This window comes from Heterodontus francisci, chromosome 9 (assembly GCF_036365525.1).
Source record: "Heterodontus francisci isolate sHetFra1 chromosome 9, sHetFra1.hap1, whole genome shotgun sequence".
Lineage (NCBI taxonomy): Eukaryota > Metazoa > Chordata > Chondrichthyes > Heterodontiformes > Heterodontidae > Heterodontus > Heterodontus francisci.
This window is the reverse complement of record NC_090379.1, coordinates 76,467,104-76,484,177: the sequence shown is the minus strand read 5'-3', so window position 1 is coordinate 76,484,177 and position 17,074 is coordinate 76,467,104. Positions and strand designations below refer to the sequence as shown.

Sequence of the window (17,074 nt, the reverse complement as noted above, 5' to 3'; positions counted from 1 at the left end):
TTTTTTGGTGCAAATCAGAAGTCTTACTTAACTTGCTATTTTGAGCTGACTGCAGTGCACCTTTCACTATAGAGAAATGGGACATGGAACCAGCAGTAAAAAAAAAAGCAATCTAAAAAAAAAAGAATACTTTACTTTCAATTGGGGTGGGGTGTGGTGGAGCAGAGAAAGATAAATCAGGATTGAGGCACATTATATTGGTTCCCATTAAGGGGCAAAGACAAAAATTTAGCAGAGCCGCAGCAGCTCACAACAAATATTGTAAGGTTTGTATTGGTTAAGTTCACTTTTGCAAATGCTATCATTTACAAACCACAATTTCTAGCTAAAGAGGATATAAACTTTAATAAAAAGTTGAATTTGTGTGCCCCAGAAATTCATTGAGGTTTTCATATGAGCATACAGAAGCATATAAATTACGCAAATACCTGTTCCATACCCCGCCTAGATTGCAACATTTGAAAGCAACAAACATGTTGCAATGATTTTGATAATCTTGTGTATTAGAGGCTTTGCTTGGCTGTACAAAGAGTGGTGTAAATAGAAGTGATGTTTTCAACGGATGCAACTGTGTTTCTCAAATGCAGAATAAGCAATTTATTCTTCATACTAATTGGTTGCCTAGTGAACCAAAATCAAAGCTCTTAAAATTAAACATTTTATTTTGGAAAACAGCAAATAGGATCTGGTTAATATGTCCAGATTGTTAGAGGTTATGAGAGCAATCTTGTTTTAATTCAATGATTGTTGAGAAAATGCAACATAGCTATGTAATTTGTGCCCAATATTCTGTGTATGCATCTTGCAAGGCCAAGAAAGCAGCCTTTTTCAGTTATATTTAGCTTCTAAAATATCACAATTATAAGCAATGAAAGAATGCTCTGGAGCAGGGAGCATCCAACCTTTTCGCTTGGGTGGTCACATTACAAATTTTGTCTTACATAGGGGGCCACTGAGACAATTTCAGAAAGATAAAAGACATTAAAAATGTATCTTACCATTAACCAAAACAACATATGTGCATTTTTGTGAAGAAGCTTTAAATATGAACATACATAAAATATACAAATTAGGAGAAGTAGGCCACTCAATCCCTCGAATCTGTTCCGCCGTTCAACATGATCATAGCCGATCTGATTGTAACCACGGCTCCACATTCCTGTCTAGCCCCGATAACTTTTCACCCCCTTGCTTATCAAGAATCTATCTACCTCTGCCTTAAAAATATTCAAGAACTCTGCTTCTACTGCCTTTTGAGGAAGAGAGTTCCAAAGACTCACAACCCTCAGAGAAAACATTTCTCCCCATATCTGTCTTAAATGGGTGACCCCTTACTTTTAACTGGTGACCCCTAGTTCAAGATTCTCCCACAAGGGGAAACATCCTTTCCACATCCACCCTATCAAGACCCCTCAGAATTAAGTCGCCTCTTATACTCCTAAACTCCAGCGGATACAAGCCTAGCCTGTCCAACCTTTCCTCAGAAGACAACCTGCACATTCCAGGTATTAGGCTAGTAAACCTTCTCTGAACTGCTTCCAATGCATTTACATCCTTCCTTAAATAAGGAGAACAGTACTGTACACAGTTCTCCAGATGTGGTCTCATCAATGCCCTGTACAAGTGAAGCATAACCTCCCTACTTTTGTATTCAATTCCCCTCACAATAAACGATAATATTCTATTAGCTTTTTTTTTGCTTGCGCAAGGAGTCAATGTTTGCCTGCACATTTCTTGCAGCGATGAGGACTATTCCGGATAGCTGTCCATCTGTCAGGAGGAATCTTGATCTCCCTCACTCCCCTTCTCTCCACTTGACTGAGTGATGAGTAATGAACCAGAATGAGTTAACAATCCGACGATACAGAAGCCTCTTGCAAATAATGATTATGACTGAATTTGATTTTGGGTTTGTGAGGGTGGAGAGAGAGTCACAACCAAAGGTTTTAAAATATCACAATATATGAACGGACGGATAATATATTGAACATAAAAAACTGGGCTGAACTGATAATGGGTAAACCTACAGAAAAACAGTGCGAAGTATTCAAAGTAGTATTTAGTACACTAGAAAATTGCTCAAAGGCAAAGGCTACAATTGTGTATGTTAAGCGACCATGGTCAACAAATGAGCCAAGAGACTCAAAGAAGCCAAGGTAAAGAGAATGGAAAGGAGGAATGTGAATCCACTAAAAGGAGGCAAGATATAGTAGATAACAAAAAAAATGGCAGATTTATTGATAAGTACTTTGAATCCCTTTTCACAGTGGAGGAACAGGACAAAGTACCAGCAGTATAAAGGAACCTAAAAAAAGTCAAGGGAAGGAACTTAGAATTAACACAAGTAAAATAAAGGCAGTGGAGAAAATAACAGGACTGATTCTTTGAACACTACGGGGTGGAAACAAATAGGTGAGGAAATTGCAGATGCAACAGTCATAACTTTCAAAGCATTTTACATTCAGGAAATGGGCCTTTAGATTGGAAAAGTGCAAATGCCATTCTGTTATTAAGAAGATCAGAGTCATAAATGCTCAAAAGGAGGCTATTCAACCCACTGAGTCCATGCTGGCCCTCTGTAGAGCAATCCAATCAGTCCCAATCCCCGAAATCCTGCAAGTTTGTATTCTTGCAAGTTTATTTCCAAGTGCCTATCCAATTTCCTTTTGAAATCACTGATTGCTTCTGCTGCCACCACCTACGTAGGCAGCAAATTCCAGGTCAATGCCACTCAACGTATAGAAAAGTTTTTTTTTAGAACATTAGAACATTACAGCGCAGTACAGGCCCTTCGGCCCTCGATGTTGCGCCGACCTGTGAAACCATCTGACCTACACTATTCCATTTTCATCCATACGTCTATCCAATGACCACTTAAATGCCCTTAAAGTTGGCGAATCTACTACTGCTGCAGGCAGGGCGTTCCACGCCCTTACTACTCTGAGTAAAGAAATTACCTCTCACATCTGTCCTATATCTATCACCCCTCAACTTGAAGCTATGTCCCCTCGTGTTTGCCATCACCATCCGACATTCTTCCTTACATCCCCCCCACCCATCGCTGCAACCGAAGCTCTTGCCAAAAACCTTAAATCTGTGTCCCTTACTCCTTGTACCACCAGCTAATGGTAACAGATTTTCTTTGTCTACCTTATCTAAACCAGTCATAATCTTGTACACCTCTATCAAATCTCGCCTCAAACTCCTTTGCTCCAAAGAGAACAACCCCAACTTGTCCAACCTAACCTTGTAGCTAAATTCCCTGATCCCCGGAACCATTCTGGTAAATCTCTTCTGCACCATCTCTAGGACTTTCACATCCTTCTAAAGTGTGTTGGCCTAACCAGAGCTTTAAAAAGGTTCAGTATAACTTCCCTGATTTTGTACTCAATTTGTGAAGCCCAAGATCCCATATGCTTTGCTAACTACTCTCTCAATATGTCCTGTCACCTTCAAAGATTGCTGCACATGCACCCCCAGGTCCCTCTGTCCCTGTATGCTCTTTAGAACTGTGCTGTAAAGTACATACTGCCTCTCCCTACGCCTTCAGCCAAAATGCATCACTTCGCACTTGTCTGTATTAAATTCCATCTGCCCATTCTGCTAGCCTACCTATGTCCTGTTGTAGTCAATTGGTATCATCCTGTTAGCCACATCTCCAAGTTTCGTATCAGCAGATTTTTGACATTTTACTCTGTATTCCAATATCTAAATCATTTATGTATATCAAAAAGCCAGTGGTCCGAGCACTGACCACTGTCTACCACCCTCCAGTCTGCAAAACAGCCATTTACTATGCCTTGCTGTTTTGTATCTTTAAGCCAATTATTTATCCAAGCTGACACTGACCCTCTTATTCCATGAGGCTCAAATTTGTTAACCAGCCTTCTATGTGATACTTTGTCAAATGCTTTCTTAAACTCTATCTCTACAACTTACAAAGAACAAAGAACAGTACAGCACAGGAACAAGCCATTCGGCCCTCCAAGCCTGCGCCGCTCTTGATGCCTGCCGAAACTAACACCTTCTGCACTTCCGGGGCCCATATCCCTCTATTCCCTTCCTATTCATATATTTGTCAAGATGTCTCTCAAACGTCGCTATCGTATCTGCTTCCACCACCTCCCCTGGCAGCAAGCTCCAGGCACTCACTACCCTGTGTGTAAAAAACTTGCCTCGCACATCCCCTCTAAACTTTTCACCTCGCACCTTAAACCTATGTCCCCCAGTAACTGACTCTTCCACCCTGGGAAAAAGCTTCTGACTATCCACTCTGTCCATGCCGCTCATAACTTTGTAAACCTCTATCATGTCGCCCCTCCACCTCCATCGTTCCAGTGAAAACAATCAGAGTTTTTCCAACCTCTCATCATAGCTAATGCCCTCCAGACCAGGCAACATCCTGGTAAACCTCCTCTGTACCCTCTCCAAAGCCTCCACGTCCTTCTGGTAGTGTGGCGACCAGAATTGCACGCAATATTCTAAGTGTGGCCTAACTAAGGTACTGTACAGCTGCAACATGACTTGCCAATTTTTATACTCTATGCTCCGACCGATGAAGGCAAGCATGCCGAATGCCTTCTTGACTACCTTATCCACCTGCGTTGCCACTTTCAGTGACCTGTGGACCTGTACGCCCAGATCTCTCTGCCTGTCAATACTCCTAAGGGTTCTGCCATTTACTGTATACCTCCGACCTGCATTAGACCTTCCAAAATGCATTACCTCACATTTGTCCGGATTAAACTCCCTCTGTCATTTCTCCGCCCAAGTCTTCAACCGATCTATATCCTGCTGTATCCTCTGACAATCCTCATCATTATCCGCAACTCCACCAACCTTTGTGTCATCCGCAAACTTACTAATCAGACCAGTTACATTTTCCTCCAAATCATTTATATATACTACAAACAGCAAAGGTCCCAGCACTGATCCCTGCGGAACACCACTAGTCACATCCCTCCATTCAGAAAAACACCCATCCACTGTTACCCTCTGTCTTCTGTGACCGAGCCAGTTCTGTATCCATCTTGCCAGCTCACCTCTGATCCCGTGTGACTTCACCTTTTGCACCAGTCTGCCATGCGGGACCTTGTCAAAGGCTTTACTAAAGTCCATATAGACAACATCCACCGCCCTTCCTTCATCAATCATCTTCGTCACTTCCTCAAAAAACTCAATCAAATTAGTGAGACACGACCTCCCCTTCACAAAACCATGCTGTCTCTCGCTAATAAGTTTGTTTCCAAATGAGAGTAAATCCTGTCCTGAAGAATCCTCTCTAATAGTTTCCCTACCACTGACGTAAGGCTCACCGGCCTATAATTTCCTGGATTATCCTTGCCACCCTTCTTAAACAAAGGAATAACATTGGCTATTCTCCAGTCCTCTGGGACCTCACCTGTAGCCAATGAGGATGCAAAGATTTCTGTCAAGGCCCCAGCAATTTCTTCCCTTGCCTCCCTCAGTATTCTAGGGTAGATCCCATCAGGCCCTGGGGACTTATCTACCTTAATGCTTTGCAAGACACCCAACACCTCCTCCTTTTTGATAATGAGATGACTGAGACTATCTGCTCTCCCTTCCCTAGGCTCATCATCCACCAAGTCCTTCTCCTTGGTGAATACTGATGCAAAGTACTCATTTAGCACTTCGCCCATTTCCTCTGGCTCCACGCATAGATTCCCATCTCTGTCCTTGAGTGGGCCAACCCTTTCCCTGGTTACCCTCTTGCTCTTTACATATGTATAAAAAGCCTTGGGAATTTCCTCAATCCTGTTTGCCAATGACTTTTCATGACCCCTTTTAGCCCTCCTAACTCCTTGCTTAAGTTCCTTCCTACTGTCTTTATATTCCTCAAGTGCTTCGTCTGTTCCTAGCCTTCCAGCCCTTACAAATGCTTCCTTTTTCTTTTTGACTAGGCTCACAATATCCCGTGTTATCCAAGCTTCCCGAAACTTGCCAAACTTGTCTTTCTTCCTCACAGGAACATGCTGGTCCTGGATTCTAATCAGCTGACATTTGAAAGACTCCCACATGTCAGATGTTGACTTACCCTCAAACAGCCGCCCCCAATCTAAATTCTTCAGTTCCTGCCTAATATTGTTCTAATTAGCCTTCCCCCAATTTAGCACCTTCACCCGAGGACTACTCTTATCCTTATCCACAAGTACCTTAAAACTTAAGGAATTATGTTCACTGTTCCCGAAATGCTCCCCCACTGAAACTTCGACCACCTGGCCGGGCTCATTCCCCAATACCAGGTCCAGAATGGCCCCATCCCTAGTTGGACTGTCTACATACTGTTTCAAGAAGCCCTCCTGGATGCTCCTCACAAATTCTGCCCCATCCAAACCCCTAGCACTAAGTGAGTCCCAGTCAATATTGGGGAAGTTAAAATCATCCACCACTACAACCCTGTTACCTTTACATCTTTCCAAAATCTGTCTACATATCTGCTCCTCTACCTCCCGCTGGCTGTTGGGAGGCTTGTAGTAAACCCCCAACATCGTGACTGCACCCTTCCTATTCCTGAGCTCCACCCATATTGCCTCGCTGCAAGACCCCTCTGAGGTGTTCTCCCGCAGTACAGCTGTGATATTCTCCTTAACAAGTAATGCAACTCCCCCACCCCTTTTACATCCCCCTCTATCCAGCCTGAAGCTTCTAAAGCCTGGAACATTTAGCTGCCAATCCTGCCCTTCCCTCAACCAAGTCTCTGTAATAGCAACATCATATTTCCAAGTACTAATCCAAGCTCTAAGTTCATCTGCCTTACCTGTGATACTTCTCGCATTGAAACAAATGCACTTCAGACCACCAGTCCCGCTGTGCTCAGCAACATCTCCCTGCCTGCTCTTTCTCCTAGTCCTACTTGCCTTATTTACTAAGTCCTCCTCATTAACTTCACTAGCTGTCCTACTGCTCTGGTTCCCACCCCCCTGCCACACTAGTTTAAACCCGCCCGAGTGACGCTAGCAAACCTTGAAGCCAGGATATTCGTGCCCTTCCAGTTTAGATGCAACCCTTCCTTCTTGTACAGGTCCCATCTGTCCCTGAAGAGAGCCCAATGGTCCAGATATCTGAAACCCTCCCTTCTACACCAGCTGCTCAGCCACGTGTTTAGCTGCACTTTCTTGCTATTTCTAGCCTCACTGGCACGTGGCATAGGGAGTAATCCAGAGATTACAACCCTAGAGGTCCTGTTTTTTTAACTTCCTACCTAACTCCCTAAACTCCCCCTGCAGGACCTCATCACTCTTCCTGCCTATGTCATTGGTACCGATGTGTACCACTACCTCTGGCTGTTCAGCCTCCCCCTTCAGAATGCCCTCTGTCCGTTCAGAGACATCCTTGACCCTGGCACCAGGGAGGCAACATACCTTCCTGGAGTCTCTTTCACGTCCACAGAAGCGCCTATCTGTGCCCCTGACTATAGAGTCCCCTATAACTATTACTCTTCTGTGCTTTGTCCCTCCCTGCTGAACAACAGTGCCAACCGTGGTGCCACTGCTCTGGCTGCTGCTGTTTTCCCCTGATAGGCCATTCCCCCCCCAACAGTATCCAAAACGGTATACTTGTTAGAGAGGGGGATAGCCACAGGGGATTCCTGCACTGACTGCCTGCCCCTTCTAGCAGTCACCCATCTATCTGCCTGCACCCTAGGTGTAACCACTTCTCTAAACTCCCGTCTATGACGCTTTCCGCCACCTGCATGCTCCTAAGTGCATCCAGTTGCTGCTCCAACCGATCCATGCGGTCTGTGAGGAGCTGCAACTGGGTACACTTCCTGCAGATGTAGTCGCCCGGAACGCTGGAAGCGTCACGGACTTCCCACATCTCACAGGTGAAGCACTTCACCCCTCTAACTGTCATTTCTATCACTAATTAGTTAATTGATATAAAATAAATACTTATTAAATCCTTACTAAATTATGATACACTTCACTATGTGGTCCCTAGTGCTAGATTTCTACAATAAATATTAAATGCTGTCTAAATACAGTAATCTTCTCCCTCTGGTTTAGTTACTCTACTTATTAATTAGTTAATTAGTGTTTTAATCAATTTTTATCAGTTTTATTTTCAAATTCGGTACAGATTCCCTACCAGCCAATCAGGTCACAGCTTTCCTGTGACATCACTTTTTCAGTTTTTTTTCCCCACCCTGCCGAAGCTGCTGAATCGCTAGGTAAGTACTTTATACTGAAACTTACCTTCCCAGCTGCACCCCCCCCCCCCCCGCCCCCCCCAGCTGCATTCCCTCCATCAACCTTCTCTGTTACTTCATCAAAAAAATCAATAGATTAGTCAAGCATGATCTTCCTTTTACAAATCCATGCTGGCTCTCCTTTGTTAAATCAAACCTCTCCAAGTATCTGTTAATTTTTTCCTTGATTGTTTCTAAAACTGTACCCACCACTGACGTTACACTGAATGGCCTGTAGTTACTCGGAATGCCCTTACACCCTAACTGGAGAAGGGTGTCGCATTTGTTACTTTCCAATCCTCTGGCACCTCCCCCATACCTAGGGAAGATTGGATGATTATGTTAAGCACTTCCACTATCTTCACCTCCACTGCCCTTAGCAACCTGGGATGCAAAACATCTGGACGAGGCGACCTATTCACTCTAAGCATAGTCAGCCATTCCAGTACATCCGATTGATTTTGACCCTATCCATTACCTCTACCATTTCCGTTTCTACTGATATTTTGTCAGCATCCTCTTCCTTAATAAACACCACTACAAAGTTCTCATCAAGCCTATTCCAAGTAGAGGGGAAGAAACCAGCGAACTGCAAACTTGGTCAGTTTAACATCAATTGTGGGGAACTTACTGGAATCCATAATTATGCAGTGATTGAGCCCTTGGATAAGTATAACAAAATAGATTTGTGAAGGCAAAGTCAATAATCTAACTGAATGTTTTGAGGTCGTCACTATCATGGTGGATAGAAGAGAGTCTATATGGACATTCAGAAGGTATTTTCTAAGGCTCCATGGAAGAGATTAGCAAAAGCGAGAGTGCATGGAATTGGAAGTAATCTTGTGACATGGGCTGGCAATTTTGTTGGGTGATAGGTGACAGAGTAGGAATAAAGGGCTTGTTTTCCTGATTAATAGGATTGTCAAGTGCTGTTGCCCAGGGATTTGTACTATTTTGTTAGATAAGGATATCAAAAAATGCAGAACAAAGGCAGCTAAATGAAGTTGAGGTACAGATAAGCTCACTGAATGGTGGAGCAGGCTTGAAGGGCTGAATGACCTATGCCTGCTCCTATGTGTTGACTGCACCAGAAGTTTCAATAGCTAACACCACATTAGAAATTGTACACAGCTTTTGCTACGCAGGATCAACTATATCAGATACCTCTAGATGATGAGTTAAACACTTGTAACAGAAAGCCAGAAATCACATTTGACCAATGTACTAAACCTGTGTGGAACAATAGGAAATTAACAATGAACACCTAGATGTATGTCCCCCAAATGTGCATGCTTCTGAGCACACTGCTGTATGGCAGCAAGACCTACAAGAGGCATGAGAAATAAAATCTTTCCAGACACTATATTTTAAATATCAAGTTGGAAGACAAAGTTTCTGAATCCAAACTACTTCAGGGAACTAAGCTGCCAAGCAAAATAACTTTTCTCAAAGACCCCTCCAGTGGCCTGGTCATCTATATCAGAAGAAAGATGGGCATATTCCAATTGATTTTTTATATGGAGAACTTGCAGGTACTTCAAGGCTGCTGGGTCAATATAGGCTCAGGTTTGAAAACATTTCCAAGAGCTACCTGAAAACTCGAAAACCACAAGCTGGCAAGATATTGCTAACAGGCGACATTGTAAGGCTGGGATGCATGTGGTTGCAAAGAGACTGAAGAGAAGAGAGCAAGGAGGAAAGAGTATTAAGTTTCAAGAGTTACTTTTGTGTAGGCTTCATCATCTAGTCCTCTGATTTACATGTGCATCATCTGTGGCAAGGAATGTCACTTGAGAATTTGACTCTTCAGTCGAACACTATGTTGCAATGTGGCAAAGTAACAGAACTGATTTGACGTTTAGATCATCAACTTGAGAAATGGTGGATTGCCACCTTGCACAGGTTACTGTAGAGACTCATGGTATAACTCTGCTCAACCTCATAGTATTTATACTTCCCCAACAGTCTGGAGTCTTAAGGACTACATTCTGATTCCCAAATGTCATCAATGGGCCAATGATATATTTCTGCACAAATAACAAGACATTTAGTCTTTATAGGAACTACAGAACATGCAATTACAGTACAGAAATTTTCTTGCTGGACTACATGTAAAGTCTTGATGAAAGTGTCTTCCAAATGTGATGAGAATTACAGATTATTGCCGAGTTGAAAGGAAGGGAAAGACCACATACAAATAAATAGGCTGCAATCAAAATTGTGGCCATCACAGAGACTCATTCTTACGACAGTCATTTGAATCCTGTGATCTTCCAAGCACACACTGGAAATGAAGTCCAGTGTTAGAATTTCACAACCGTTCTTTCGGCAGTTTCTAAATTGTAGTTCGAAGCAATTGTGTCATTTCATTCCAATAAATTTGCTACGAGCTTTAGCTCTGATTGAGCAATCTCACAGAATAGACTGACCAATCACTTCCTTACAGCATTCATACACACCATAATTCATATTCCAGACCAGATTGCAGTTCCATCACATTGTTGTTGAAATTTTCTTATTTTATTTTCTCAACCCTGTATGAGCTAATCAAGACTAAAAGCATTTTCTTAAATGCTTAGAATGCCAGACAGAATGCTGTAACTGACTTCTGACCCGTGCGTCCTTGTGGGTGGGTTTAATGATGGGAGCACTGATGCTAGCTGCAAAATTTGGCAAGCTTTGGTTTTTCTGAGAAACAAAATACAGCCAATACTTCAATCAGAAAGATTAACAATGGACAATACACTAAAAGAATGCTGCATTGTGCCACAGTGTGGTTGAGCATAGATCATTTCCCATCAATTGTACATAGCTTTGCCAAGTCTTCATAAGCGCTGAGCACAGAAACAAAACAATTCCTACACCAACCCTCCCCTCAAGGTATATCATCAAAAAAACGTATTTATATTTTAATCTTGCACTAGCCACATACCTTAAAGCTTACATTCTGGTTCGCATACAGTTGTAAATTTATGGCAGAGGTCGACAGATTCTTGATAAGCAAGGGGGTGGAGGATTATCGGAGGTAGGTGGAAATGTGGAGTAATCAGTTCAGCCATGAACTTATTGAATGGTGGAGCAGGCTCGAAGGGCCGAGTGACCCACTCCTGCTTCTAATTCATATGTATGGAATCTATGGTATAGAAATTGGTGTTAGCGCATTTTCAGGTGCAGAATGGGTTCTGCACGGAGCATGTGGATGCAACTAATGTCCCAAAATGTTCTCACCAGTTATCGTAAAAACATAATTAGGCTTCCAGCATCACTTGCACTATTCATTGGCAGCTCACCTAACTAAGCCGGGGGTGGGGGCGGTGGGAAATGACTTTTTGCTGACACCATTTAAAGGCAGCCTGCACCTCATAAAGCGAAGGTGCACTTCAGCTGCCAGCAAGTATAACTGAGGATTGTGGCCAATGACAAATCTGCAAGGGCTCCTCATTTTTCTACTGATGTGCTGGGGGTATTGTGGAGGAGATTGACAAGAGTGATAAGAGGGAATCTCTAATCCACCAGCAGCAGGAATATATCAAACCAAGTTGCCCAGCATAGTTGTACAAAGGTGGCAGCGCAGCTCGGTACCAGAAGTATTGTTCCTAGAACATAGCTGCAATGCAGAAAGAAGCTGAATTATCTCAGAGAAATAGCCAAGCTAAGTTTCCTAACTCATATCTTTCATAGCTGGGACTGTTCTCCTTGGAGAAGATGTACAGGAGATTTGATAGAGGTGTTCAAAATCATGAAGGGTCTGGACAGAGTAGATAGGGAGAAACTGTTCCCATTGGCAGAAGGATCCAGAATCAGAGGACACCAATTTAAGGTGAATGGTAAAAGAAGCAACGGCAACAAGAGGAAAAACTTTTTTTTACACAGTGAGTGGTTAGGATCTGAAATGCACTGCCTGAGAGTGTGGTGGAGGCAGATTCAATCAAGGCCTTCAAAAGAGAATTGGATAATTGAAGAGAAAAAAATTGCAGGGCTACAGAGAAAAGGCAGGGGAGTAGGACTAGGTGAGTTGCTCTGGCAGAGAGCTGGCACAGGGATGATGGGCTGAATGGCCTCCTTTGGTGCTGTAACCATTCTACAATTACAGTCTACTTGGACTTCTATATGTTTCCCCAGTGCTCATAACCCTTCCCTCTCCCGATTAACAGCTCTCTCCTCCTATCACTGCAGCTCACTTAAGCTCCTTCTGCTCCCACTGCACCTGTTACTCTCCTCACTATTACTTCCTTTATCTCCTCCTCACACATCTGCCATCGTTCATGCACCAGCAACACGGTTCTAAATGAACAAATATGTCCTCAAATTTTGCACTATTCTAACAATGACACACTTCCTTCTTTCTTACAGAGCAGGCTTGTGCACAGCAGGGAGCAGGCAGCTACAGGAAGATGTGACACTTCATCAAAGGTGCTGATCCCACATGACCAGCGAGTGATGGACATCGTGGGCAGAGAAATATCAGGAGCCTTGCATCTGGTGAAGCTGAAGTCTTGCAGGGTTTTAAACCATCTTCTCCTCATTCTCTTACCACTTAAATCTCACATTTACACATTATATATGATAAATTGCTGCTGTTTTCAGAAGCCACTCAGCTGTTTCTGCTTACCCATGCCACTAAAGGCTAACGCTTATGCCTTTCTTCCATTACAGATCTAGAAGCTCCACACAACCCTCAGTGAGCAGAAGAGAGCAGCACCGCAGAACAAGATGCATGACACAACCTACAGACTTTCAGAAATCAGCTCAGAGACTGGCACTGTGCATAGTTCAAAGGGTGTTTATTATTTGTTTATGGGATGTGAGCATCGCTGGCAAGGCCAATATTTGTTACCCATCCCTATTTGCCCTGGAGCAGGTAGTGTTGAGCTGTCTTCTTGAACTGCTAAAATCCATGTGGTGTAGGTCCACCCACAGTTCTGTTAGCTAGAGAGGTCCACATATGGAGGTGAACCCAAATGGCAACAGCTCCTTAAGGTTGCCATCATGACTATCTCAAGTACCCTCAGTGAAAGTTCAGTAGCCTTCCATTTCCCAAGCCATAGGAAAACCACCTCATAGAAATACTCAAAGGTGACCAAGTACATAGCAAGGAACTAGGATTCTGCATAAGAGTAATTTGTAAATAGGCAATAGTCATGTAACAATTTGTCAAATCAAAGCATAAAGTCTTTTGGAGCAGTGCAGTAAAATGTTTTGTTGCAGTTTAGTTGTTGGTCTTCGTAAGCTCAGTCATGCAATAAGAAAACATGGAATTATACTATTAGGGGACATTGATATGGTTGGTAGATCTAGGCAGAGGAAGGACCATTCAGGAGAATTTCTGTTCAATAATTTGCTTATTTTCTTATTTCTCTGGAAGGTCTCAACACTGCTGGGCTGTGCTCTTTCTCTGCCTCCTCCGTTTCCTCATCCTATTCTTTCATCTTCCTGCTCAGACAGTTCTACAGCACCTCCGCTTTGACAGCATGTACAGCATGCAGCAAACAATTAGGAATCTTGGCAATTGCTCTGCACTGTATTGAAGAATCCCTCCCGAGCTGCCAGATAGTGGATCCGTTGTTTCAGGGCAACAATGGTTTGCTCAATCAGAACCCTTATTGCTGCAGGGCTCTCATTTTACCGATGCTTAGCAGTGATGCCCAAATTCCCGTAAGAAGTTAAGAGCCAGTGGTGAGGGGATAGCTCTCACCCCTAGCAGCCAGCTTGCCAAGCAGGTGGAACAGAGGGGTTATTGAGGACTGGGATACATGAAAACATCATGACTTTGCCATAAAAATAATAGATCTACACGAGTCACTGCCTATGGTCACCAACAAATTGAACATTCAGCGCACGGAAGCCGTTCTTGTTCAGAAACATTGCTTGTTTGTGATGGGAAGCACACAAGCCTATGTGCATGCAGTCAATGACCCTACACCTATAGGAATAAAGAACGCAGGCAAATCCAAGTGCTGTTTTCTTACTGCTTGTCAGCCGAACTGGGAAAGGTCATGAACTGCTGACACTCGCAAAGACCTGCTGGATCACCGAGTGCACAGCAAACTGACTGATGTCACCAGAAACAGTTTGGAAGGAGCCACAGGGATAAAGTTTTAGCGTCTCAGTGACTTCCACTGTCACAGGCAGTGCAGTGCATGCCCTGGTGTTAGTGAAAATTGGAGCCTAACAGGAGGCACAGGTAAGTAAGTGCCTGTCTCCCATCGCCTTTTACATTGCTCCTCTGTGGTGTTCAGGTAGGATGTTCTGTTCCTGAATACCCACATGTTGCAATGCCCTCTGCACTCTCGCCTCCTTTGCCCTCTTCCTGCAGGCTGTGTAGATCTTTGCTGCTGCTCCTCCTTCTGATTTAGGAGCCTCAGTGGTAAGCCCTGTAGCATTTCCATGTTCAGAAATTGAGAACAAGCAAATCCTGGAATCAGTTCTTGCCCTCCACAAACTCACACTACAGAAGTATCTCACAAACGAATACTTTCCTAAACAACCAAAAGCCTGGCCCAAAAGGACCCAAAAAGCTTAAAAGGACTATCCAGAGATTCAACTAAATAGAGGTGAGAATCCTTTAAATAGCACTGGTGAAAGCTGTCCACCACCCCCCCCCACCAACCATGATTTGATGGGCAAGTTAAGGGAGCCATGTTTTAGGTGTGCATGGACACTAATTTCACAAAAGGATTATGATTCAGATGGAGTGTCCTTATGAACATATTTAAGCGATGCCTGTGTTTTGTTTCAGGCAGCCACCAGAGAACGCTTTTGCACACACACAGGGACGTCATGCTGCACAAGTTTACTTTGTGGCACCCGCTTGGACCCAGAAAATATGTGAAACATACCAATTTCTACCCCTATCTGTCTTATAGAAATATTCAACAGTATAAAAGCAACTAAAAAACATACTTTTTGGCAGGGACAGTTTTCTGTAGATTCCAAAGCTTAAGGGTGTGGTCTTCAGAGGCTGTAACCAGCACAGGCTCTACAGGATGGAAAGCTAATGCACGTACTCCATCAAAGTGACTCCGTAGTGTGTACTTGGGGTTCCATGTCTTCCTAAATGCATCCTTATTAGCCGGTAACTGAAAATGAACATAGGGTTAAAAATATATTACGTGGCTGTACGGTACCCAGAATCAAGATCTAATATTGGCAAAAGGAAGCAATCTTCACAAGATATCCCCACTTCCACACAAAAAATCCTGACAATTATGTTTTCTAAATGTGATGAGAACTGCAGAATATTATTACCTATATTTAAAGAGCAGGGAAGACCACAACAAAAATAGCTACGGTCTGCAATTTATCCTCCATGTAAAAATGAATAAACTGTAATCAAAATGCCTATCACATTTCTGGAAACCAAAGATAATCCCCAGCTTCTTTATTCTACTGCAAACTCTTTTTTTTTTAACCCTTCTCCCCGTTTCCTCTACCCTCCCCTCCAACAATAAGTGCGATGAGCTCTTGGGACTTCTTTGTCACTAAGATCGAGACCACACAATCAGCTACATCTGCAGCGTCCCTCCCTTCCACTAGCCCATCAGGTCAAATTCCTCCAAAGCACCCCCATGTCCTAGCCCTGAACTCAGAACATTTTCTAGTTTTTCTCCAATCATCTTGTCCATTAGACACACCTCCTGCTCCCTCGACCCTATTCGCTGTGAACTAATAATCACTCAGCTTCCTCTCCTGGTCGCCATGTTAGCCAATATTATTGTTGTCCTCTCTCCTTCAAATCTGTCGCTTTCACCCCTCTCAAAGAAACCAACCTTTGACCCCACCGTCCTTGAAAACTCCTGCTCCATCTCCAACCTCCCTTTCCTCTGCAAAGTCCTTGAACATGTTGTCACCACACAATTACGTGGACATCTTTCCCGAAACTCCCTCCAATCAGGTTTTTATCCCTGCTACCGTACCAAAACGGCTCTTATCAAAGTCACAAACGACATCTGATGTGACTGTGACAACAGTAAACTAACCCTCCTAATCCTTTTCGACCTGTCTGCAGCCTTTGAAGAAAGTTCTGATGCAAGATCGCAGACCTGAAACAATAACTGTTTCCCCCTTCACAGATGTTCAGACCAGCTGAGAATTTCCAACATTTTGTGTTTTAATTGCAGCCTTTGACACGGTTGACCACACCATCCTTCTCCAATGCCTTTCCACTGTCATCCAGTTGGGTGGGACAGCTCTCATCTGGTTCTATTCTTTATCTATTTAATTGTAGCAGGAGTATCACTTGCAATGGCTTCTCTTGCTGCTCCCGCATCATTACCTCTGGTATCTGCTAAGGATCTATCCTCAGCCCCCTCCTTTTTCTCAACTACATGCTCTCCCTTGGTGACATAATCTGAAAACACAGTGTTAGTTTTTACATGCTGCTGACACCCATCTCTACCTCACCACCACCTCTCTCAACTCCTCCACTGTTGCCAAATTAACAGACTGCTTATTCCATATAGATGTACTGGAAGAGCAAGAATTTCCTTCAATTAAATATTGAGAAGACTGAAGACATGGTCTTTGGTCCCCGCTCCTTGTTCCCTAGCTCGCGACTCCATCCTTCTCCTCGAGACTAAACCAGTCTGTTCGCAATCTCGCTGTCAAAGTTGAACCCGACCCCCAAACCCCAATAAGCCTTTGGCAACATATTCCACCATCACCAAGACTGCCTAATTCCACCTCAGTAACATCGCCCAACTTTGCCCCCGTCTTAGCTCATCTTTTTTATTCATTCATGGGAAGTGGGCGTCACTGGCATTGCCAGCATTTATTACCCATCCTTAATTGTCCTCGAGAAGGTGGTGGCGAGCTGCCTTCTTGAACCGCTGCAATCCATGGGAGGTACGTACACCCACAGTGCTG

The 17,074-nt window shown here is 43.5% G+C and overlaps 1 protein-coding gene across 4 annotated transcripts in view; it reads right to left on the bottom strand.

Moving 5' to 3' along the window:
• strn3 (striatin, calmodulin binding protein 3) overlaps nt 1-17,074 on the bottom strand; it is a 207,807-nt gene that overhangs the window by 17,154 nt on the left and 173,579 nt on the right. For all 4 annotated transcript variants that reach the window (XM_068039354.1, XM_068039355.1, XM_068039356.1 and 1 more), the window contains one exon: nt 15,113-15,288. In XM_068039354.1, coding sequence (XP_067895455.1) covers nt 15,113-15,288 — 176 coding nt within the window. The remainder of the gene's footprint in view (nt 1-15,112; nt 15,289-17,074) is intronic.